The sequence below is a fragment of the Sitophilus oryzae genome, unplaced genomic scaffold (genome assembly GCF_002938485.1).
Source record: "Sitophilus oryzae breed Bouriz unplaced genomic scaffold, Soryzae_2.0 scaffold_183_pilon_pilon, whole genome shotgun sequence".
In the NCBI taxonomy this organism is placed as follows: Eukaryota; Metazoa; Arthropoda; class Insecta; order Coleoptera; family Curculionidae; genus Sitophilus; species Sitophilus oryzae.
The window spans coordinates 44073-70336 of record NW_022146546.1 but is presented as its reverse complement, the minus strand read 5'-3'; the positions used below and the strand labels follow the sequence as shown (position 1 = coordinate 70336).

The following is a 26264-nucleotide window of genomic DNA, read 5'->3' as shown; positions in this document are numbered from 1 at the left end:
GCTCTTTTTACGTATTTTTAGCTGTGGTTTATTTGATAAACGATGCTTTTTTAATGTCGGTTAATGTATTAAGACAAGATTAATCGCTGTAGGTGTCGCTGGTGATATTATTTTTAGATGGTAATGCAACAATCAAACAATATTAAAAATTATACGTTTTCATTCGGCATATTTATCATCTTCTGTCTTCATTCTTTTCTTTTATTATGTTATTATTGTCGAGTTTGTTCATTTCCTCAAAGAGGTGGACCATTATCAATTTTTCTTATTATCTTTTTTTGGTAGATTTAATTTTTTTTCCTCCCAAATCAACTTTTTTTAGGTTTCCTTCTTGAAATGATTATTAACTAACAATTTTTTTTCTATTTTTATTCGCTGGATTATAGAAAGACTGTTTTATGACCAGACTGTATGAGTTAACGATCAATGCAGGTACTGAAATATTGAAGAGATAAAACGATGAAAATTTAATTACTTTTTATTCAAGGCGAAATAAGGCAGTCAGCTTTTATTATTTTTATTATTATTTATCAGTATACAGGGTGATCCGAACTGTATTCCGGAAACTTCGGCAGCATATTCTGCAGGCAAAAGTAAGTAAAAAAGTTCGTATAAATGTATGTCATAAAATGCTTAATTTCGGAGATACAGGGTGTAGAAGTTTCATTTTTATTTCGATTTTTTCCAAATAATTTATGAAGTAACGTCAATAATTGGATGAAAGTTGGTGTCTGGGAGTTTTTTGACATGAGAAATTTGATTTTGATGTCAATATGACTCCTACTTGTAGAGAGCACCACCTACATATTTTTTAACTGGTTTGAAGAGTAATAACTTTTCGTTCACTCCTGTATAAAACTATTGAGTAAGAAAATATGGATTTACGGCCTTTTTTACGTGAAAAAGATCCCTTGGTAAAAATCGCTACGAGTAATGGTTCTCGATATATTTGGAATCGAAATTATCAATACCTATCATCATTGACATTAATAATTAAACATGTTGACTAAATAGTTATTAGACTGAAATCATAAAATATAATAATAAATCAATTTTTTACGTAAAAAGTCACAGAAATGTATATTTTTTCACTCAATAGTTTTATACAGGTACGGACAAAAAGTTATTACTCTTCAAAACCGTTAAAACACATGTAGGGGGCGCCCCCTACAAATAGGAGTCATATTGACATCAAAATCAAATTTCTCATGTCAAAAAACTCCTAGACACTTATTTTCATCCAATTAATGGCGTTACTTCAGAAATGATTTGGAAAAAATCGAAATAAAAATAAAACTTCTACACCCTGTATCTCCGAAATTAAAAATTTTAGGACATACGTTTATACGAACTTTTTTACTTATTTTTATCTGCAGAATATGCTACCGAAGTTTCCGAAATACAGTTTTGACCACCCTGTAACATTCGAAGCTAAAGGAAATACATTAAATTGGGAATCTTAAAGAATATTTTCATGGGTACATGAATAGTACTACCCATAAAGATATATTCTCTTTTTTGAAGATTCTTCGCTCTTGGTATCTCCGAGGTAATCTGTCATAATATCAGGAAATTGTGTATCAAAATTGTCTTCAAATCTAAAGAACATACTTCAAGATCAGGAATTTTGAAGTCTTTTTTTTCTGGAAAGAAATTTGGAGTCGCTGCTCATATCTAATCAAACCAAAACCATATTTAATGGTCAGAGTTGGAAGAAGTTTAGGAAGAAGGCAAAATTCGGCTGTATCCTATGAAAATATCCTAAAGTCTAGTAAATAATTACAGTTAAAAATATGTTTTATATTGTTGTTTCTTCTAAAAATTTAGCTACAAATTGCTTAAAAAATATCAAAATCGGAACATTAGAACAAAATATATTAAACTTTAAAGTACATCAAAATTTTAAGGTGCCCGTTTTTCGTGCCGGTGAGTGCATAATAAAAATTGATTTAAGTCAAATTTAGAACATCTCTGTCTGTAATGCAACCGAAGATACATTTGTCCCATCGCTTCGATTAATCGAATTGTCATCACTGCTGCGCAATAAGCGCGTTATCGCCGAAAATCTTTCACCGATCGTAACGAATGTTTCAGTGCGGTGCCAGATTAAACCGTACGACCATCATATTAAAATTAAATTTATAATCCCGAGCGGATTTCGCACCGCGCTCGGCGATCCGTCTTCTGAATTTATGTCGGTCCGGTTCGCGACGTTTTGACTTACGGCGCGAAATTTTTCTGCCAGCATGAGACGCGTCCAGGATTTATTCTGGTTCTCTGAGGTGACTTACGTTCGTTCGGAGGCAAGGAATTGGTAGGAATGTTGTAAAACGTGTGTTAGAATATAATTTATCTCATATAGCCTTTAGCCAATTTTCATCAAGGGATAGAAGATAATGAAAAAGCAAACGATCTAGATAGAAAAGGAGCAAGCACTAACTTGACCAGGGCCCGAATTCTGTAACTTTGACATAAAAACGTTACGCTTTCAAAGCGGTAAGCGAAATTATTCGATTAGCGGAACGCCAAGTAGTCAATTTTGGTATTCTCGTTGCCGTGCGTATCGTTTTGCTTTCCAAATGGAAACCAACTTAAAGCATAACTCAAGAATCTAGAAGACTACATCCAAGCCATTGACAAGGTTATTTCCAATTAGATTACGCAGTGTCATTGTACAAAAAAAAAATAGATTTCTAAATGCTCAGAATTTTTTCGGGAAACCGTACTTTAAATAACAAAAAATAATCCGAAAGCAAGGTGTTCTAGATTTTAAATTTCAATTTACCTGATCTCATCGGTATACCATCGACAACGGACAAAAGAAAACAAACTGCCTCGGCGCGCTGTTTTAATTGGATCTCGATACCCGGCAAAACAATACTTTTCCAACTGCGGGACGCCTCTAATTGGTCCAATTAGAGTGGCAATTAGCGCCGATGGCTCGTCCGATTGGTCGGCGGGATGTCCGTTAAAAACAGCGTCAGATTTCGGAGATTGCCGATTTTTTTTTCTGGTCTTCGCCGTTCTTCGTTCTTCTCGCAGGTCGACTGGCATTGGCGCTCGGTCTTGGCACACTTTGCAAAGGGAAATGCCTGTCACATGCGGGGAAATGATAATGTCGACATTTATTTAATTTGGAGAATGTCGTTTTTGAGAACGATGTACAGGGTGGGGACTATATTTCGAATGTTTGACTAAAAGTGTCGGTTTAGATTAGTTTGGGATTGTCTGTATGCTCTAAACACTTTGGGTGAGCATAGCAATGTTACGTTAGCATGGGTACCAGGGCAGGAGAGTCACAAGGGTAACGAAAAGGCAGATGAAAATTATGAAATGTCCAAATAAGGCTCTTCAATGTCATTCCTAGAGAAAGAGGGACAGATCCTCTATTATAGATACGGGACAACACCGGTATCAGGTCTAAGGAGTGACCAAGTTAAAGAGGTGGAGGAAATGGAGACAGATCCTCCAGCCGAGTCCAGTCTCAACCTCACGGGTTCCTCAGTCGGAGGCAAGCTCCTCGACTGTGAAGAGCGGCACGGAGGGCCAAACTCTAACCGTGGAAGAGTGTGTACCCTCGGAGAAATACCCTGTCCCCTCTACAACAGGGGTATGATGGGTTATAGACTGTGTGATGGCTCAAGGAAGGGGGGTACAATAGATCTTTAAGGTCGCAGTGATTAACCTCCCCCCTCCCCTTTTACTCATTCTACATTCTACAATCTAAGGATCACAAGAGGATCACAATATTTTTGGATCAATCGCCCCCATAGTTACCCTACTGTCTTTATCTTAGTTTATTTAGTTGATTTATTCTATTGTTAATTTTGGGAAGTATAATGAACCAAAACAACATAAAACGATCACTCTGTAGGTACAAGTACAGTAAATAAATAACGATATGAATATTATTTGTATCTTAATGCACGTTTTATGTGACCGTGTGCTTTTTATCAAGTCAAGCCTAAGAAGCATAGAAAGTAACAGACGCAGATGATGACATGCTTTATGAAGCGTAACATATCACAGGGCTTTGCATTGACAGTTCATGCATCGATAGAAAAAAATGATGGACGTGTTTCTCGAATCATATTGACAGACACTATATTTTCAACTTTTAACGTTAATAAAAAGTAGCAATTTTAGTGCTTATTTAAACTGTATACTAGGACGTATTTCAGAAAAATATATGTTCATTTGTACAGGGTGGCTCAAAAAAGTGTGAGTGGTTTGGTTTGGTTTGTGTTACCATACCTCCAAACAGTGCTGTGGCACTTATTTTTCTTAAGAGTCCATTTACTAGTCCGAAAAAGTAGCAAAATAAGCGTTCGGCATTTAACGTTTTATGTAAAACCACAAATTACCTATAACAGATGCATTAAATTATTATGCATTAAATTATTTATTAGATTGAAAATATTTTATGCATTAAAGTTTACAAAAAGTCCGATAGAACCAATAGAAATGTAACTATTTTGTCACATCTTTAATTAAATTTTGTTAAATAAATTAATTTTTTATACTATAAATATCTTTTTTTTCCTAATCTCCTACGAGCTGATATAATATGACGAGCAATCTATTAAATTACTGTGAGATTATACAGAAAAGTCCACAGACTTCGAGACATAGGAAAATCAAGTCCATTTAGCGTGTGTCCTAATTTTGACAAGTTTTCAAAAATGACAGTTTTATTTAGCCTGACGTTTAATTTCACCTGACTTCTCGGTGAATGATTTCTTTTTATGGGGGTACATAAAATCTAAAATTTACGGCCATGAAGAAATTCAAAACTTGGAGCAGTTAAGGCAGAAAATATTTAATGCCTTTGACACTGTCACCCCTGATATGTTATCCAATGTGAGGAGGGGATTTTATGATCGTTTGGGTTATTGTTTAATGCAAGAGGGAGGCACTTTTGAACAATTTTTGTAATTTTTTAAATATCATTATCCTGTTTTTTTACCGTTTACCCATTACCTACCTTGACGAACATGGGAAAACGAAGGTCCTTTTCAGGACCACAAATATTTTGATTGAGGAAATTGGTAACTTTTTTTGGATTAAAAAACAAAAGTTGTTAATATAATACCAATTTAAAAGTGTTTTAGTAGTTTTAATACACACTATGATATAAAATTTATTATTATTATAATGTACATTATTAATACTATTGTTCATTCGAAATGGCATTAAGGCCCAATTGCAACAATGATTTAAATTTTTCTTAAAGATAAGTAGAGCTTAGAATGAGCTGTATTTATATTTACTTTAATATTCACCTTAAATGAGGAAATTTGACTGATACAATTTTTGAATTTTAATTGTTTTTAATGATACTAACAATTTTAGTTCAATTTTTAATAAAACTTATTTAATATTAATAGAAATCCAAGAGATTTGAAACCTCTTTTAGCGATTTATAACATTCTCAAATGAATTACAGGTACCCTTATTTTCTATGAAAATCACACAGCTTTTTTCATAGTCGCTGCAGTTGCTATAGCTATAAAAAAAACTAATTTTTTAAGGTGTGAAAATTGCGACACACGCTAAATGGACTTGATTTTTCGTATGTCTGGAAGTCTGTGGACCTTTTTGTATGCCTCGATAACATATTGGTGCAGATTATTTTCACCCAAACAAATAATAACCCAAACTATACATTGATGCGGATTGTCTATGAACTCTTTCTGGAGGTCACAGAAACCTGAACGCGGAATTCGGTGTTCTTTCGCATCTGTTAAAGGTGCGTATTCATTATCCGCACGAACGAATGTTCGCTAGTGGTATGGACGGGGACCGTACGATAGAACCGCACGAGAAGACCGGAGGCATTTGTTGGCGAACGCCTTTGATGTACCGACTCGAAACGGATGGTCGAGCGAACGAACGAACGAACGGCCGCATGCGTTCGGTCCCCGTCTAAATATACCGCACTTTCATTCATTCGTTCGGATAATGAATACGCACCTTAAATATACCGCACTTTCATTCGTTCGTTCGGATAATGAATACGCACCTTTATAGGTAATTTGTGGTAAAACTGGCTAGGTATTTTTACACAAATAAAAAAGAAGGAAATTAAAGATAAAGGATTATACTATATCCGTATTGTAGCACATTTTTAGACAACTTCTTTATTTTTAAGATTTTGATGGTCAAACATTAACCAAATATTCCTTATGTTTGGAGCAAAATAAAAACACTAAATTTAAGTCTATTTATGTTTGGACTAAATTTTCTCGAAAATAAAGACATAATTTAAAAAAAAATTTTCGCTAATGACCAACTGATGACTCATTCGTTACATCCAAAAAAATGGGCGTTATATGTATTCTTTAGACATTGCTTTTTTTCGTCATTCATAACCTAAAATACAAAATATTGATATACAGACATATTAAGCAAAGTCTCGTAAAAAATAAATTGATTTTAACTTGCGTGTTCTCGATCCTCTACATACCTATAAGCGATATTCTAAAAATATCGAAAATTTTTAATGCCCGTTTCGAATAACCTAGCTGATCCTTTTCTATTTTCACTTGTTTTACGATTGGTCGTTAAAAGTGCAGTGCGTCAGCAATGGCGGAAAATAGGTTTTTCTTTTACGAGAACCTCGCTAAAACGTGCAGCAACTCGATTGAGTAATAATACGTTTAATTAAAATGTTTTTAAGTAAGGAGAGTAAACATCTGTTGTGAATCTTTTTCGAATATCTGGTTTCTAGGCCATTAAGACTTTGTTCTAGGTTATTGCTTTATAAACATGTGTATTTTAGCTAATCATTGTCGAATGTTGTCGGTAATTAGTGTTTTGTTACTAATATGTAATAAAATATTAAATCACAGCCAATCAAATTTAAGCGAGTTTTATCAAAATCCACTTGTCACATGCTGTCCCTATTACGTTTTAAAACTACGTTAAACGTTTTAAAACCGATTGATAGATATACCGAAGTTTTTGTCTCGAATGGTTGTCGTCTCGGCGCACTCAGTGAGTGCGTTGAGTGCGAGTGAGTTTTTCTCGGTCGTAAGCTCGAAGAAATTTTTTTGAGTGTCTTATAAAATATGTGGATAGAATCATAATGACAATTATAATTTTGGGAAAGCTTTAAATGTGCAGAAAACTTCGTCACGTTAATCAAAAACCACTTGGTATTAGAATATGAATTATAGTAGTTTAAGAATAGGGAGAAACTCTTTCCGAACGCTGTATCACCCAGTATTTAAGTAAATATCTTCAGTAACAGAGTTATACTACGTGTATGTTCACCTGTGGGTCATAATCTTTATTTTATTACATCCTAAATCCGCTTTTATACGCGTTTTTTTAACATCAAAGCGATATGATTATCGTAAAACATCGTAAAATGTTAACAGGAGCATTCCAATCTGGCAACTGCATCGTCCGTCCTAAGCTTATACTCGTAACGCTCATTTTTTCTTATTAACTCGGAAGCTTTTAACATTCTGTGGATATAGAGGGTTGTAAATATGAAAATTATATTTTAAGTAATGTAAAATATGAAGACGTCTATTTTATAGTTGATTTTTTTTTGAATAATTGATTATTAGTTAGCAGCATTCCTCAAAATATACTCACCGGCACAAAGTTCCGCCGCGCCACCCTAAAAATTTGACCAAGTTTGATGTTACATAACTGTTTATTTTGTAATCCTATTTTTATTATTTATGGTATTAGTGTGAAGATAAATTTATTGGCATTATTTTTTATTATTTTAATGGCTTATATTCTTTGGTTAGGTGGGTTTATACCGGGGTAAATCAAAACGTTGTTTTTAGCAATAAGTTCAAACGCCTTGTGGAAAAAATTACACTGGCATTTTGGATAAAAACACTTTCCTGTAATCTTAGATGTGTTCCTAACAATTTCATTTTTTGAATTATTCTATTTATTATTTTACGAGCTGCACGTGACAAAATTGACAAAAATATTGTTGATATTGACAAAAACAATAATTTTATAATAATTTTAATAGTGTGTATCTCTCGCGGCAATAACAGCTCGAGGTCTTTGTCGTATCGAATGAATAAGGGTAGTTAAGGCTGATTCATGGTACACCGGGCCGTACCCGAGCCGGGCACGTTCCGTGCAGTAGACACCGGGCCACGTCCGGGCCTTCAATATATGTTACACCGAGTGGACAACGGGGATCGTGTCCGTGCCGATTATATTCTAGAAAACAGTGTTGCCGCAGTGGTACATTTGTACCAAATTTGATACTTTTAATTCTATTTGGTACAGTGGTACTACATTTTCAAATCCAGGATGATTTGGTACAATAATTATTTCCCACGCGCACCGAAAATGAATAGATATTTAATAATTATTGTCGTTGATATTGCATTAAACGCGCTTACCGATACCATTCGGAGAAAATCCGCATTAATTAACGACGTATTATAAACGTTGTAATGTCCATAGCGTTGCCTATATTAAATAACCCAAAAAAAAAACTTGAAAATTTACTGTTTCTAACATGCTTCTATATTTGCGTTTTTTTTAATAAAATTTTAGATTTTTATTTTATATTTTAAAGTTTTCCAAGTATTGTGTGTAGTATTAGAATTACTTAGATTTCTTCAACCTATACATACTTATAATTGGGTTTTCTGAATTTCTATTTCATGTTTTTCGTCTCGATTTGTGTCTTTCTCCAGGAAGTTTTTTTATGTAGAAATTTATGAAGAAATTCACAGCGACCAAACCGGTTAAAGTCATTTGCAGATGTATTTTGTTGTGCTTTAAAAAATTGTACCAAAGTGGTACATTGAAGTAAGTTGTGGTGATTGAAGTAATGATTACAAAGTCCCGGTTAAGATGGGCTGGTCACGTATGCAGAATGCAAGAAAATCGCATACCAAAATTTCTGCTACGGTGAGCTTGTAGACGGTAAGAGGAGGCCGGGTGGACAACTCAAAAGGTACAAGGATATTTTCCACGTAAACTTAAAGGGGATTAACAAGCAGAATGAGTGAATAAACTCAGTTAACAGCGATAACCAAAAATTAAGACACAACAAAGCAATGAGATTTTTGAATGTCCGGAGTGCGGTAGGCAGATAGCATCACGTATCGAGCTTTTCAGTCACAGAAAAGCTCATGAAAGAAAACGCCTTGCGTGACCATCTTTTGATGCGTGTCAAAAACTCGTCAGCGAGTAATGGCAGTATGTATGTCTAATAATAATACGCTCATTATTAAATGCAAGAAGATGGCTCAAAAGTGCCTTGAGTTGCTTAGAGAAAAGGATGGTATGGCTGTCTTCGGCTTGTCGATTTGATTCAAAGTGTATCTTAATATCTTTGAATGGTATCGTAAAACATATATCAAACATATTTTGGGGTCGCACCACTCTTGCACTTTGTGCCATTGTATCGGTTTTTTAATCGCGGTGCGATCCCTTTAGACACATATTTATTAATACTAATATTATTCTGTAAAACTTAATGGGGTCTAATAAAGAAATTTGAATTTGAATATCAAGGTGTAAATAGATAACCCGGAAAAAATACAGGGATACAGATTCATTCTCTGGGAAAAAATAGTTTGTCTTAGATATGTGCCTTTTGTATCTGTTGACAAAGAATATCGACGAATTCTGCCACGACATATACTTGTCCAACGAATTTTATTACAATGTTTCCACTATCAGGAACCAATATTTGCTATTAGATTATTGAATTTATTTACTGAGGCCAAACACATATACATATAACCATTGATTGGTTTTCCGTATCTTTTTTTATCAGTTTTTATCTAAAAACCACTACGATGTCATGTTTATCGTTCACGCCGGCAGATTGTTTTAAATCACTCTCAGTCACGTCAAATATCTAAATGTTCATATTTCTTGTTTGTTGTATTGTTCTGGCGAAGTGCGGCAACTGTGCGTGTTGAGTGATCGTGTGAACATGGTGTGAACGGTCAAACAAGCGCATTTTTAAATATAGCTTGTGTTTTTTTATGGTTTCTGTTTAAATGTGTGTGCTTTAGAAAAACGTTTTTTTTTTTATTCTGGATAATACTATGTCAAGTTTGACTAAATATCATGAAGCTGTACGAAATATTCGTGTAAGTTTTTTCAAAATTCAATTTTTTTTGTAATAAATATTAAATATTGTTTTGTATACCTATTCTTGAAGGGTTTTCGATAGATAAATGTATATCATAATATTTTTAATTGGTGTACGTAAAGATAACACATTTTTATCTCACTTTGTGGATAAACGTTGGACTGGATTATATTTTGCTTTGTTTGTGTATATTTTATAAAAATATGTTTGTTTTTGTTACAGGTTGTTCCACCTGGCGTGGTACCATTGCCTCGTGGTAGTAAGGGTGCTAGAAGTTTGTATCTTCAACGTCAAAACAACAGTTTCGGATTCACTCTTCGGCATTTTATCATATACCCACCGGAATCAATTGCGGTAAGTTCTAATTGTAACAGGCCATACGACGCTTATTTTAAGTACCTAATCAAAAATTTTAAAAATATCGGGTGTTAACATTTAAAAAAAGATGTTTTTTTGCTGTAAAGTTCTCGAAGTAGTTACATTTTAAAAGCTTTTCATAATTATTTTTGTATTTTGATTGTGATGATGGGGCAGATATACCTAGGGTTGCCAACTTTTACAATTAAAAATAGAGGATTCGAGTATAAAAAAAGAGGACAGGCAAAAAATGTTTAAACCTCACTTAAATATGTCCAGAGTTTACCCAAAATTTATGTAAACGTTATACGGATAATGGTCTTTTTTACTTTCTTAATGTATTCACCAATATTTCTTGTACGTAAATATTTCTTTTTCTGAGTGAAGCTAGCAAAAGACATGCTGTTGCCAGATTGGCAATTTTATTAAGCATTGTTTTGATAGACGATAATTTTATAGATTTTGAGTTTGGTGGAAAAAGATTTTTTGTATAAAAAAGAGGACTTTTTCGATGCGCCAGAGAAAAAAAGACAGTAGGATCAAAAAGAGGACTGTCCTCTGAAATGAGGACGGTTGGCACCCCTAGATATACCCCCTGAAAGGTTAAACATTTTTTGTTTGTTATCCAAATTTGTTTACTACTTGTCAATTAGAAGTGTGCGGGTTTTTATCAAATTTAAGTATCATACTCAAGTTGTTTACTTGCTTATTAATATGCCTTACATGTCCTAGCTCGCGAAACTGCTTTTCTGTATTACTAATAGTCCCTACACGTCACAAATTTGTATTTGTATTTGTATGACAGAGATATTTCTCAGGGTAAACATTCTGAAGCAAATGTTTTAATATTATTTAGTTCAGCATTTAGTGATGCTTGGTTACTGCATATTACGTGTTTGCTCAATTATATAAAGGTTTAATTACTCCGTAACAGAGGAGATACCACTAAAAGGAGATACCACTAACTGTGACAACTGGAGAGGTATTGTTTTGTTAAACACCATTCACAAGATAATATTCAAGATAGTTCATTTACGGTTAAACTCCTATATAGAGCCTACTCTGAGAGAGAACCAAGCTGGTTTCCGACCGAACCACTCGTGCATTGACCATATTAACACATTGCGCATTATCATAGAGCAGTCAATAGAATTTAGGTCACCTTTATTCTTATTATTCATAGATTTTGTCAAAGCTTTTGACAGTATCCCCCATGCGATGGCATGGAAAACTCTAAAAGAAAAAGGTGTTCCGGAAAAACTAATTAATATAATCAAGGAACTCTACAGAAACACAGAATGCAATGTGCTGCACAACGGCAGAACCAGCGATAGTTTTAACTTAGGGATAGGAGTAAAGCAGGGTTGCACATTATCGCCGCTTTTATTTAATATCGTGCTTGACAGCGTTTTGACTAAAGCCACAGCAAACATTAGGGGAAGTAATGTTTGCTGTGGTAGGTGGAAGTAATGTACTCTGACATCGCATCTGACGGATCTTGATTATGCTGATGATATCTGTCTCACAACGCAATCCTTCAAAGACATGGAAATTATGCTCAGACGTCTAAAAACAGAAGCAGACAAAGTAGGATTAAGCATAAACATCGACAAAACAAAGTCAATGCGCATTAACACAAACAACAACACTCCATTCAATGAAGGAATCAAACATGTCGAGAATGTAACAGAGTTTACTTACCTGGGAAGTATTGTAACAGCAAACGGTGGCGCAGACGCGGATATTGTCAGCAGGATCAGGAAGGCAGCGAGCCTTTGGCCAACTAAAATCAGTTTGGACCTCCCGTCAACTCTCCATACAAACAAAATTAAGAATATTCAATTCCAACGTCATACCAGTTTTATTATATGGCTGCGAGACATGGAGAGTGACAAAAATATCCATCAACCGTCCACAGGTGTTTATCAATCGCTGCTTGCGGAAAATACTTAAAATCTTTTGGCCAGACACCATACGTAACACCGACCTGCTTCATCTTACAAACCAACAAGAAGTAGGCATTGAAATCCGCAAAAGAAAATGGGGTTGGATAGGTCACACTTTGCGGAAACCTGATAGTAATATAGCGAGATCAGCGTTGGAGTGGAATCCCCAAGGAAAGAGAAAGCAAGGACGACCTGCTCAAACATGGAGACGTTCCATACTGGATGAGCTTCAACAAGTAGGGTCAACATGGAAGGAAGCAAAAACAACTGCCAAAAACAGAACCCGATGGAGAGCTTTTACTGAAGCCCTTTGCTCCGCGTAGGAGATATAGGATCCTATATATAATAATTACTCCGTTCTTAGTTGCTTCAGAATGGTTTTGACTGAAAACGTAAATACTGTCCCGTGTATGTAGATTTTCTATAGTATAAGAAATTGGCACTTCTTATACAGAAAATCTATCTTTTCTACTGACAAGGAGGTTTTTCTCTTCCCAAATCGTAAATTTAATGGAGTCATTTTATGAATTGATTGAGAAGAGAATCTAACTGTCTATTGGTTCCACTAAACTAAAAAAAAAATACAGACAATGGAAGTTGTTGAAATCTCTTTTGGTATCAACACAGTTTTATTTTTTTATTTTAAAATTTATCCTCTTTGTCTACCGATCACCATTTCTAAGACATTTTGATGCTTCTTTTCTATCTATACTCTATGATATTAAGTTGATACTATAATAAACTTCTTTTTAGGAAGACGATGGCCGATACGCCCAGAGCGGGTCGTTGTTCAAGCCCATGGACACTATTTTCGTGAAGGAGGTTCATGGTCAAGCTGCAAGACAAGCGGGTCTTCGGAACGGCGACAGAATAGTAGCTGTCAACAACGTCCCAACGGCCAATCTCTCTTATCCAGAAGTGGTGCAAAGAATCTCGAATAGTCCGCAATACCTGCACTTGCTGGTTGTTCCCAAAGAAGAAGACGTCCTCCAAAGGGTAAGGCTTAGGTCGTACCATATAAGTAATAAAACTTAATGTGATAAACAAAATCAATTGTCAAACAACTAAAAAATCTTTGTGACAGGTTTAGGTTATTCAGCCATCATTAGACCTTTATCAAAAACCGCTGCTAATTTTGATAATACTATTATATTGTAGAATGTAGAATATTTAGGAGGGGAGTTAATCACCGCGAACCTTACAGATCTATTGTGTGTTCCCCTTTCTTGAGTTATAACGAGTTAAAACTTATCTTACAGTCTCAGGGCTTTAACAAAAGCCAGTATCTCAGACGGCTCCACACAGGCCAGCTCTCCATTCTCGACATCAGCCGGACCAAAGTTCATGGCACGAACGGTCGTCATCTCGGCGCACTCAGTGATAAGGTGTTCTGATGTTGTCTCCATTTCCCTCACAGAATCTGCATTCGCCGTTGTTTCTCAGCTTCAGCCTACTGAGGTATTCGTTGAGGAGACAGTGTTCTGTTAGAAACCCCGTGACAATCCGAAGATTGTTTTTACTTAAATCTAGAAAAATTTTCCAGGCTTCTGTTGTTCTTTGAGTTTTCTCGGTCTTAAGTTCTAAGGAACTTTTTCGAGTGTCTTAGACCGTTATTCCAAGTTATGCACGGAGTCTTCTAGGTTCTTCAGTTCCGTTTTGGTTCCGCAAGTTGGTTTCCGCTTAGAAAACAGAACGGTTCTGGTTCAGTTAGTGGAGTGTTCGCTCCTTTTCTAGCTAGATCATTTGCTTTTTCATTGCCTTCTATCCCTTGGTGTGCGGGCACCCAGAGTAGGAGGACATTATTTTCTTTCCCTAATTTGTTCATCTTCTCTAGGCATTCTTTGACCAACTTCGAATTGATAGTTACTGAGTTGATCGCGTTTAGTGCTGCTTGACTATCGGATAAGATGGCTATTTTCTGTTTTCGAGTCAAACCACTAAAGAATATTTACTTGTCACAGGTTTTGGCTATTCAGCCATCATCAAACTTTTTTCAAAATCGCTGCTCGTTTTGACTAATATTATTATATTTTTGACTAATATTATTATATTAGAAACAAACATGGGTTTTTGACAAAGGTCTGTGGATGGCTGAATAGCCAAAAACCGGTTACAAATAAAAAAGAATTGATGTATGAAGAATGTCAATATCAAAAGAAGAATGTATTTTGACATTGTTTTTGTTTATCACACTAAGTTTTATCATGAATCACCACTTAGTTAAAATGACCAGACTATAACATATGAGGCTTCAAGTAGCAAACCCGCCTTATCCATCATTTAAAAAAATACAAATGCCATATATTAATAGTGGACCCTGAAATCTACATAAACATAGTCCCAAAAGTCTTCAGCCTTCAGCAAAGCAAAGTCGCCTATTCTTATATAAAATTCACTACAAATTATGTTACTGCAGCAAAATCCGTCTTATCCACTAATATTTGCTTTTATTCTCATTATTGTTGCAAATCCCGCATTTTTTCATAGGCTTGTTACACAAGTATAATATTACTAGGTACTGACATCTTATCCATATCAAATACCTATTTTTTTAATAAAATTACATATCTAATAAATGAAATTAAGATGCAAATATCTTGCTGTTGCAAAACCCGCAATATGCATCATACTGCAAACGAAATCCGCCTTATTTGAATTATTTTTAAGTTTTTTCTCTTTAAAAATTAAATATTAATTTTTATTTCTAGAAAAAAACGAGATACAAAACAAGGATTCCACTCAATGGATACATTTTTTGTAAAATATATGCTTCAAACATTTGCTAAAACAATTTTTGCATATTATCTTGAAACAATGTTTTTGGAATAATATACAGGGTATCCCAGAAATAAGTGCCAGTATTTTAAGGGGTGGTAGATTTCGATAAAAGAAACATTTTTTCTCTCTATCGTCTTTTCAAATAAGTCCAAAATAACGGAGTTATTTTACTTTGAAAATTTCCAAAAAAGATGATTTTTTACTAAAATTTTGAGAACCACTGGATCTTTTCTGGATTTTCTTTCTTGTAAATTTAATCTAATACTTATGTTGCCATATTATCAAGAAATTATGGTTTTTAAATAAAAAATAAAAAAAATTCCAAAAATGTTTTCAAAAGATTTGGAATTTTCAATTTTTTTTTCGCGAAAAAACCTCATGGGCGTGTTTCTGGGGTTGAACTATACTACCAGTTAAAATACTTGCACTTATTTCTGGGACACCCTGTATAATATAGAGGTAATCGCTCCAAAAAAATCCTATAATATGGGTATTTCGCCACTGCAAGAAAATCTAGAAAATAAAATAGTTATTTTTTGTAAATACTATAGTTATTTTTTTGTTCCTTAGGCAGATTTGTTTATCAGCAAACCTGCTGCTGACAAGTAGTCTCCGTTGGATTAACACAGCGGTGTTTACAAAAAATAACTATTTTATTTTGAAGATTTTCTTGCACTGAGAAATAACCATATAGGACTTTTTCGAGAGATGAATCCGCCACATAGGTTTATAGAGGTAATATGTCATAATAAATCCGAAAAATTTCCGAGGCTTTCTACTGCACTATATTAAAATATTTTTTTCTGATTTAGCTATTTCCGGATACTGCTCATAACCCCGTCTCCAACCAAGCGCCGCCAGTTCCCGATCCACAACTGGATAGGCTGCGAGCCCAGCAGATTTTGAGTAGGCATATCGCTCAGCAACAACAGCAACAACAAATCAGAGCGGATCTTGCGTCGTGGAGATACCTACAGCAAGCCCATCATTACCAATCACCGGCATCCTATCCACCGCACTCGAGGGTAGTTAAGGGTGTGCCTGGAAACGAACTTTCCAGACAAGCCCAACAGCGTAGCGCCGAAAGTGTTTTGGATCCGTATGGTCGAGGTTATACCGCTTCGCAACAACAGGATATTTATTCAGAAATTCTACGGCCAAATGAAGTAAGATCAAAATTATTAGATACTATAAACTTTATGGATAAAGCTATATCACAAGTTATTACACCCAGCTTTGTTTCAATTGATTACGATATCCATTTTTCTATAGATTTATTTCTATACATGGTTGTTCACCACATACGACACGGAGTTATGTAGCTAAACGATTAGATTTTTACAAATTGTAAGTTTTGGGTTCTTTGAGGGACTATTAGAGCTACAATTTAAGCTTCATTTCTCCAGGATATCAAAGTTTTTAATACTAAATATTTACTGAAGTTTATTTATTGATCAGTTATTGTGTTGCAATAATAAAAATAATACTACCTCATACTGAGTGTCTAACAATTTATTTTAAATAATTTCTAGCTTTAAACGGGAATAACTTGTTTAATTTAAATGGAACACCCTGTATATTTTAGGAGAATCAGATTTAATCGTCTGTCAAATTGTATTATACCACATTTTACCTATCCCTTCAAGTTTTCGTAGAAAATGTATTTTCTTATAATTTAAGTCTCATTTATCAATATACCCATGGAATATTGACATTCTAGATTGTTTTTAAAGCGACAAATGTACAAAATGTACAGGTGCTAAAAACGATAATATTACTAGCCCATTTGTATACAAAAAGAAGACTATTTAAATCTTTATAAAAGAGTATACCATTAATTAAATATACCACCATTATATCCCTCCAAATATTAATTAATTACATACTTAATTATGTGAGTTAATAAATTATTCTAAAAAATGTAAAAGTTATGAAAATGAACGTCTTTATTGTTATAAATAAAAATTCGCAAAGAAAGAAATATGATTTTTAAGGTGTTACTTTTTACCATATTGTCTAATACAGATACAAAATTCAATTTTTTATCATTTGGAGCAATTATTATTAATCAATGTAAACAGTCAATTCATATAGCTTGAATACTGGAATCATATTAACTGGTGTAAACTGGTTAACAAATATTTAAACAGTTTTTTTTTAATTTTTAATGAAATAAACGAACTATATCGACAATATTAGTATCTCTACTCTTTAAAGATTTGTTACATCTTTAAAAATACTCTAAATGACAATATTCCATGGGCATATTGATAAATGAGGTCTAAATTATAAGAAAATACGTTTTCTACGAAAACTTGAAGAGATAGGTAAAAATTGGTATAATACAGTTCGATAGACAATTAAATTGTGCATCTGATTCTCATAAAATATACAGGGTGTTCCATTTAAATTAAACAAGTTATTGCCATTTAAAGCTAGTAATTATTTAAAATAAATTTTAGACACTCTGTATAAGGCAGTTTAATTTTTATTATTGCAACACAAAATTTAGTAAATAGAAATACGTCACTATTTGGTTTTAAAAACTTAAATAGGCTTAGAGAAATGAAGATTTAAAATTATTACGGTATTTTAAGAAAAACCTAATTATTTAAAAACGGTAATATTAAAATGCGATAAACCTTAATCAAATTTACCTTTATTTTAATCGTAGAAACTTACAAGTTGCAAAAATCTAATAACTCGGTGATTAACCCTATATAGGCTTGGTACATTCGCCGATGATGATTTTATGCACAGGTTTTGCTAGTTGAGGCATAATTAGGGCTATATCGTTCGCAAATATTTATGACGGAACCACGATTTTAATATTATTTCAATGCGATCAACATGAACAATAAGCAGGACTGCGTTAAATACAGAGCCGGACATTTCTGATTTCTGCCATACCGAGCTGCTGTCTAAATTTCGAAAAAATTAAATCGAATGAAATGCACCAAGCCTATGAAAAACCAAGGGTATAATGTATAATACAAACAGAATTACGAAAAAAATAATTACGTCACATTATAGATTAGAAAACGCCATATATATTAATGTAACATAATCTTATTCTTTCGGATTCTAAATATAAAGTGAATTTTGATAACAATTTGTTTTTTTTATAGGTACAACTTCGGCAGAAATCCAGGGCCGCACCGCAGGTGCCCCTCTATCGTAAAATGGGCCGCAGAGCAAGCGAAGGTAGTAATCTCCTGTCGAGCACCGAATACAGTGGCGCCACGTCACTAAATTCGTCCGACGGCGATTCGGCGCACTACGCTGAGGCAATGAAGGCTATGTACAAGCCGCCATACCTACCTTCGAGCGCAGAAAATATGGGCTTGCCAGAACACGCTTATAGACTCGGTCCAGAAGATCACAGGAGGGAGAGTACTAGTTCTCTTTCATCATCAGTGGCTGACAGTAAGTCATTAATTTGCAACTTTAATGCTTTTTGACCGAGTGAAAGATCCAGTCAAAGACGGTTGGGGAATGACAATCGATAAAATAAGAGATTTATACAGGGTGAGTTTTCTACGATGTTCTCTATGGGTATCTCGGAAACTACTGGAGATAGAGAGTCGGTTAAATGGGGAAACAATTGCAGTTTTGAGGAGTCATAAATATGCGCCTTGAAGATTTTTCAAAAAGTTCATGGCTTACTAGATATTTCGAAAAAAAAACAATTTCGACTATTTTAAAAATGGTGCCTAATTCCATTATAATCTATTTTAGGCAAAAAGTTTTCAGATAAAAGTTGTAGATAATCACATCCTTAATGAGATTGTGTTCTCCGTTTTTTCCTAAGCCTGTCTTTGTTGACATATGATACAAACTTAGGTTTTTTTTAAATGGAAACCACAATTGGCCATGACTTCATAAAAAGCGCCATTTTTTAAGCTTTTCAGCGATATAAGCTATAAAATGTTTTTTTTTTCGAAAAATTACTGAGTTACAGCCAATTTTCATCGTTTTTAAACAATTTCACTTAGGCATGGAAACAAGTTCAATCGTCTTCGCTCTCAGAAATGTGAAATTCTCACATCCAAACTTTGTAAATTAAAATAAACAAAAATTGTAAATATGAATTTTTCAAGTGAAGGAAAGCGTGTAGCCAAAGCGTTTTGGTTCAACTTTTCTTGGTCATACATTTTCGAGTATACGTTACATACGCTTTTTAGGGAACGGTTTTCAAGACATGTTAGGAAAGTTAAATTTAGAGTCTGGCGCATCAATAGAGTTGTTCCAATATGACTTTCATTATGACACTCCCTCTCATAATAAAAGAAATGTTAAAAATTATTCACATCATAATTATTTAAACTCAAGGATAGGAAGAGGTGGACCAATTACATGGGCCTCCTCGACTACCTGACCTATCCATTTTAGATTTTTTTATGCGGTATATTTTTTGAACCTTTTCTAAAATAACTTAAAGTGTTTGTAGTGATATTATTTTTTTAAGTTTTAGTTTGTGTAATGTAAATTGCAAAGAACCGTTTAATAACTTATTCTGTCTTTTTATAAGTTATAAATTATAGTAATTAAATAAATCACAGAATAAGAATGAATACCAACTAAGTGAAATTAGTCAAGAAAGATAAGAATTGGCTATAACTCTATAATATAACGCTAAGTAATTTTTCCAAAAAAAATATGTACATATTATACCTTATATCGCTGAAAAGCTTGAAAAATGGCGCTTTTAAAAAAAACATAAGTTTGTGTCATATGCCAAAAATAACAGGCTTTAGAACAAAAAGTGGAACACAATCTCATTAAGGATGTGATTATCTACAACTTATATCTGAAAACTTTTTGTGTAAAATAGATTATAATGGAATTAAGGACCATTTTTAAAATAGCCGAAATTTGTTTTTTTTTCAAAATATCTAGTAAGCTATGAACTTTTTCAAAAATCTGAAAGGCGCATATTTATGACCCCACAAAACTGCAATTTCTTCCCCATTTAACTGACTCTCTATCTCCAGTAGTTTTCGAGATACCCATAGAGAACATCGTAGAAAACTCACCCTGTATAAATGTCAATCTCTAGCATCTAGACAATTTAATAAAAATTCACATAAAACATTTTTACTCGATATAAAAATAAATTGCAACCTTTTTAAGGCCAACGGTCAGTAAGTGCCATAAAGAAATAAGCCCTAGTAAATGACGTCTAGCGCTTGATCCCGCCAAAATTATTATTGATTGATATAGAGCTTACTTTTATTTTAGGTAGTAAAGACAGCGTAACTTCCTTCGGCTCCAACTCAACAGTAACAGGTCAAGAAATCGACGACACCTTACGAATATCCAGAGTGCGCCAAAGCGTCCGACAAAAAGAGGAATTCTTACGCACTCCGGTACTACGCGAGTTCCACAGTCGTCCCAAAAAGCTCGATCGACCTGTATGGCCGCCGAACGAATACCCAATCCAACAACTACCGATTAGGCTAGATTCACCGGGACGGACCAAACCCACGCATCACAATCTCAGACGCATCAGAAATGACATCGACAGCGAAAAGGACATGGGCGGGGTTGCGTACAACGGTGACGTCAGCGGGGGTGTGGCTAGCGTGGCCACGCCCGCCTCGGACGCACAATCGCCCAAAGGTAGAAGAGAGAGGGACGATGGTATTAGGGAGGGCGAGACCGCGCCTAATTTCGAGCCTGAAGAGGGTGGTAATACGACGAAGGATGTAGCTGTTGTTGAGGCTAGAAGGTCAGTAATTTTTTTTAATAACCTAGTTAAAAATCAAAGTAATGACAAAAACGTTAAGTAGGATCTAAAAACTATGCTGCTAATAATAGTCCAATTACATAATATAACTTGTCTTGAGGGCTGTAAAATGTGGCACTAATATTATAATGTTTTTATACTTTAACTTATTCATTAATTTGAATATTTTACTATACTGAAATTCTTTTTACAGACTTTTTGTTATATATTTTCAATTTATTTTTCTTATCTGTCAATATTGAAATATACATAGGCATTTATTCTTACAGGAGCGTAATAAATTATATTTTGGCGTATCTGTTTCCCATGTAAGTGACCTAGACTGATTTTTTGTGGTTTTTGTTTTCAAATTGATGAGTTGTTAGGAAACTTAACAAAGCATTGTATACCTGGTTTTCTTAGTTTATTTAAATTGTAATTAACCAAATTTGTATATTGACATATTTTTTTAGTTTTTTATTTATATAAGAATTTGTGTTTATTTGCTACTTTAGGGGGTTATCAAACTATATACAGGGTGTTTCAGGACTTTGCGCTGGTAATAAGGCCTACTTTCGTCCAGTTATACAATATGATCGAAAAAATACTTCAAACTTTGTGAGTTGCCTTATAGAGACTTTAAGAAAAACTGATAAAAAAATCTTCACAAATAAGTTGTTACAATTATTAGTTAATATGAATAAGTTTGTAAAAATCTGAAAATTTTTGGATCAAGGAATGTTTGCCCGGTTTTTTTATTATCATAAAATATGAGAAAATTTTCAAAATTTGATAACTGTTGATTCTACCTTATAAACAAACTTTGAATCATGAAAAAATATTAAATTTTAGCCAAGTTATTAAACAATTTGTCCTGTCAATCAATGTAATGTTTATGAAATCTATCTTCGGAGCGTTAAGACTTGGAGAGAAAATTGAGGGATCTTCGACGCGGCATATCTCGAAAACTACTAATTCTAGGTATAAAATGAGGATCATTTTGAAGATATTACCTAAGCTTCATTTTTTATTTGAAGAAAAATTTTGTAAATTGCATATTTTGGTAGATATTTGCAAAAAACTGATTTTTCGGTCATTTTTTCGACCAAAGCCGACCGAGAACGGTGGTACAATTTTTCCTCGTAAAACTGCTTCTCAAAAGGTACACAATCCGCCTGAAAAGTCCCAGTCGACGAATTAAGTAGTGGTTTCAACCTTCTTTTACTTGACTACTATTTGTTTATAGCAATTTGATACACTGACAAATAATTATAGCATCCCTATGTTTCAGAAAATAATATTCAATTCATATTTATATCTAAGTAGATTGTCCAAATTTTTATTAAGAACTTGACTGGCAATGTTTTAGATCCAAAAATCTAAAGTTTCTCTATGTACGAAGGGAACCTGGGACACCCCGTATATATACACACCTTTAAATACGTTTGTTATCATTGAACGCTTTTAGGATGAACCCTCCCAGTCTGTATAACGTGCAAAAGAAGGCCAAGGACTTTGAAAACTACCCCGAAGCGAGTCGTACGAGCATTCCCCTGAGTGAGCTCGCGCGATTGAGCAAGAAGGTGCTACAGCCGAACGTAACCGAACGAGCTCACGAGTACGAGGTGAAAACGACTGCGCCGGAGGCGGCGCCGCGCAAAGAACCGGCCGCTTCTGCGCCTGCGACTTCCGGATCTCTGTCGACCTTGAAGCGAATCTATAGGGATAGCCGCTCTTTGGACAGTTCAGGTATTGTATTAGATTTTTATAATGATTTTAATTGTATATAGTAATTCATTATATAAATATAAGATTGTCTCTCCTGCAACTACTTCGTGGGATATAGCAAAAGATATAGAGAAGTCTGAAAAACAAATAGTACTTCTGTGAATGTCGAAAAGGAGCAACTTTATGTACTACAAGTTTATTAGTGTACCTGGTTTTCAAACATTTTCAATTTTTATGTATTCCATGACTAATTTGAACAAATTTTGTGGCCTTAAGACACATATTAACCTACAGATGTGTCACTTATTTCACCTTGGGCGCGCCGTGACCTCTGACCTTTAATAGGGCTATGGCATTGTCAGACATCGTTTTTTTCTCGAATGCATTGTTGCCTTTTGAAAAAAAATCAATTGAAATAATACTTAATCTGTGACACAGTTTTATTGTAGCGATTCAACATAAGCATGCGCTTTGTATTCAATCCCTTTAAATAGGATATTTAAAGGGACCGAACGCGTTCTTGTTTTATTTAGTTTCTCCGTCTTACTGATAAATCTGTGTTAATCTATGCTTAAGATATGGCCATATTTTTTAATGTCAAATGCGTGTAAATACACGCAAATAACAATTATAATGTGTCTATGGATTAAACTAAACCAACACCTTGGAATTGTTAGAAATCTATATCTCTAAAATCACCAAAGACAATTCTAGTAAACTTTTTATTTCTGTAATCCGAAAAAAAATATGTATTCAACTCATGAATCATATATTAGTGCATGCAAAGAAAAAATCACTATGTCAAACTTGCGTCAAAATGTGTCAATGTAATGTCAATATCTGGACTACTATACATAAAATTTGTTTAGAATCTTTGAATAAGAAGACTAAGGAAGGAGCATATCAAAAATCTTAGGTACACCGTGATGGGCCACAAATATGGCCAACTTAAATTCCAGTTTATCAGTGCCGTTCTAATTTTATTTAAAAAATATAAAACTATGATGTAGGGTAGACTCAATAATTTGTTATTTTATTTTACGTTGTGAATAAATGTTGGTAGTTATTAAAATTGTTATAAAAATATATAATTCTAATAAAAATAGATAAGTTATAATAAGTATTTATTAACACAAACATCTGATACGCTACTGAAGCAGGTAAGTCAAATTAACGTATCAAAATTCTTTGACATCTGATCTTTGACAAGTAGTAAATAAAAGCTAAAATGAAAGAAAAATGTATAATTTAGTTAATTTAAGTGAATTTCATAAATGATCGATTTACTGCACGTGTTTACTGCACATGTATATTATATAGTCACTTACTAGCGAAAAGTTGTTCCATTATTTCACTCAATTTTTGCCGAGATCTACCGCACGCTACACAACCAACTATTTTAGAGTCTTTTTCGATAAATCGCGATAGTGTCACTGTTAATTTAAGTTCTGCCACACTTTCCATCTAGATTTACTACCTTTATACAACTATCAGTAGTAGAATAAATAATAAATAACATAAAATAAGCTCCGTAAAGACTGACAAATCCACAAAATTTCAAATCAAATTCAAATGTGTCAAATGAATCGTCAAAAAGAACTGTCAAGGATCACCACCCTAGAGTGCTTTTTCCGCCCGCCATGCATGAATACATGGATAGCATTATGCTCCTTCCTTAGTCTTCGTATTCAAAGTTTAGAATTTATTGTACCGTGTGTCCCACTAAGAATGGCTCTCAGCTGTAGAGCCTGAGAAAAAATATTTATGACTATAGATGGCTATGAGAAATTGCTGAAAATTATTATAAAATTACTAGAACTGCCTCTAGAGGGCGCAACTGCTTTGGCGAATAGGAAAATTGAATTTTTACAAAATTTTGCTTAGGTTAGGGGTACTATAAATAATATCGTCATAATCTTCAGCAAATCTCTGATTCTTTTTCTGAACATCTGCTAAAATATAGGTGGGGAAAGATCTGTTTTTATTTAAATGTTTATAATTCCGTATTTGCTAATCGAAATTCATTGAACTAGGTATCGTTTAAAAATGCGTTACTTTATATTCTGCTTTATAAACACAAATAATATGCATTTGACAGTAGATACTAGGGGGCGCTGTCTTAATTTAACAAACATTGCGCGATTTTTCAAAAAAAAAATAAAACCATCAGGATGGCTAATTTTAGCTGATAGCAAAGAAGGGTAATATTTTAAAAATCTCTCTCTTCTCATCGAAAGCCCTTTACATCTTTTTCAAACCGAAGATATTGTCAAAAGAGTACTAAGTACGAAAAGATAAGCCCTTAACTACCTTATTTTTATACCAAGATATAAATATAATATGCCAAATGTATTCATACCTAATAGTTAAGATATCAATGACAGTGAATGAACATTTTCAAACCTCTTTAAATCGTACGTTTTTGCTATATCATTTGAAGTAGATTTCAATGAAATACCTTGTGTGTTTCACATAATTGTAATTTTACTTATATTTTCATTGTAAATATATGTATATAATTCGGTATGTAAGTGGTATTGTGTGACTGATTATCAGGTAGCAGCAGTAGTGTCTACGAGCCGCTTTCCAGTTTGTCCAGGCAAAGGCTCTCTGGAAATGTTATCATTTCCAGCGGGAGCAAGTACATACACTGTCCGCCTCCAGGCCAGGAAACCAAAAGTCCAGGTCAGGAGTGTTTTTATGTTTGTCGTTTTGCTGTAGAACTAACCCGTTTACGTTGTATTTGAATGCTATAGTTCGTTTCATGATCATTTTTCTCGTTTGACATGTACGGTGAACTTAGGATAAGTAAATTTAATTTATTGTTGAAAATATATCGACATTCGATGATCTGACTGTCTCTGTCTTTGACACTGACTTGCTCGATCGACTGTCATTCTTTTGTATATATATTTTTTTTAAACATACCTACTAGTTTTATAGGTGGTAACGCTTTGGCTAAAACCAAAAATATCTAGACATTGAATACAAATGTGATCTGTAGTAGACACTGTGGTACGGATTGTATTAAAACTATTTTGATTTTCAAAAAATATTACTAATTTATTATTTAATTTATTTTAAACTATATTTAACTGTTCTTATCAACGTTTAAAAGAATAGAAATCTGAATTTTTCAACGAATTATACTTATATTTTCAACTAATTTGAATTTAATCTGGCTGGTGCTTTTATTAATACTAATTTTTATTAAGTATTTATTGCTTTGATGGATAATGTTTATTGTATATTGAGAAAGGTTACATGAAAAGACCTATTTTAGAATGGTGTGTTATTCAACATTACTCATCAGGTTTATTCAGTTTTATTAATAATTTGTATTTTGTGTTATGTAGTGTGTGTGATAGTAGGATTAATTATGTTATTAGTTATTTTTGTTTTATTTTTGCATATAAATAATAGTGTGATGTAATATATCTGTGGCCAAAGAGAATAAGTTATTGAGTGACATTGCTACTAATAACTTTTTCATAATTTTTACTTTATTATATATTATACAGGGTGTCCCAGAAATAAGTGCAAGTATTTTAAGGGGAGGTAGATCTTGATAAAAGAAACATATTTTCTCTTTATCGTTTTTCAAATCAGTCCAAAATAACGGAGTTAT

The 26264-nt window shown here is 33.7% G+C and overlaps 1 protein-coding gene across 7 annotated transcripts in view; it reads left to right on the top strand.

Moving 5' to 3' along the window:
* LOC115883226 overlaps positions 1-26264 on the top strand; it is a 426275-nt gene that overhangs the window by 377771 nt on the left and 22240 nt on the right. For 4 of the 7 annotated variants that reach the window (XM_030901551.1, XM_030901550.1, XM_030901549.1 and 1 more), the window contains 8 exons: positions 10322-10453; positions 13156-13398; positions 15993-16346; positions 18309-18606; positions 20422-20911; positions 21199-21237; positions 22377-22657; positions 25193-25321. In XM_030901551.1, the coding sequence (XP_030757411.1) occupies positions 10322-10453; positions 13156-13398; positions 15993-16346; positions 18309-18606; positions 20422-20911; positions 21199-21237; positions 22377-22657; positions 25193-25321 (1966 nt within the window). Of the gene's footprint in view, positions 1-9833; positions 10098-10321; positions 10454-13155; positions 13399-15992; positions 16347-18308; positions 18607-20421; positions 20912-21198; positions 21238-22376; positions 22658-25192; positions 25322-26264 lie in introns of those variants that run through there. The other 3 variants (XM_030901554.1, XM_030901553.1, XM_030901555.1) reach the window with 3 other exon arrangements.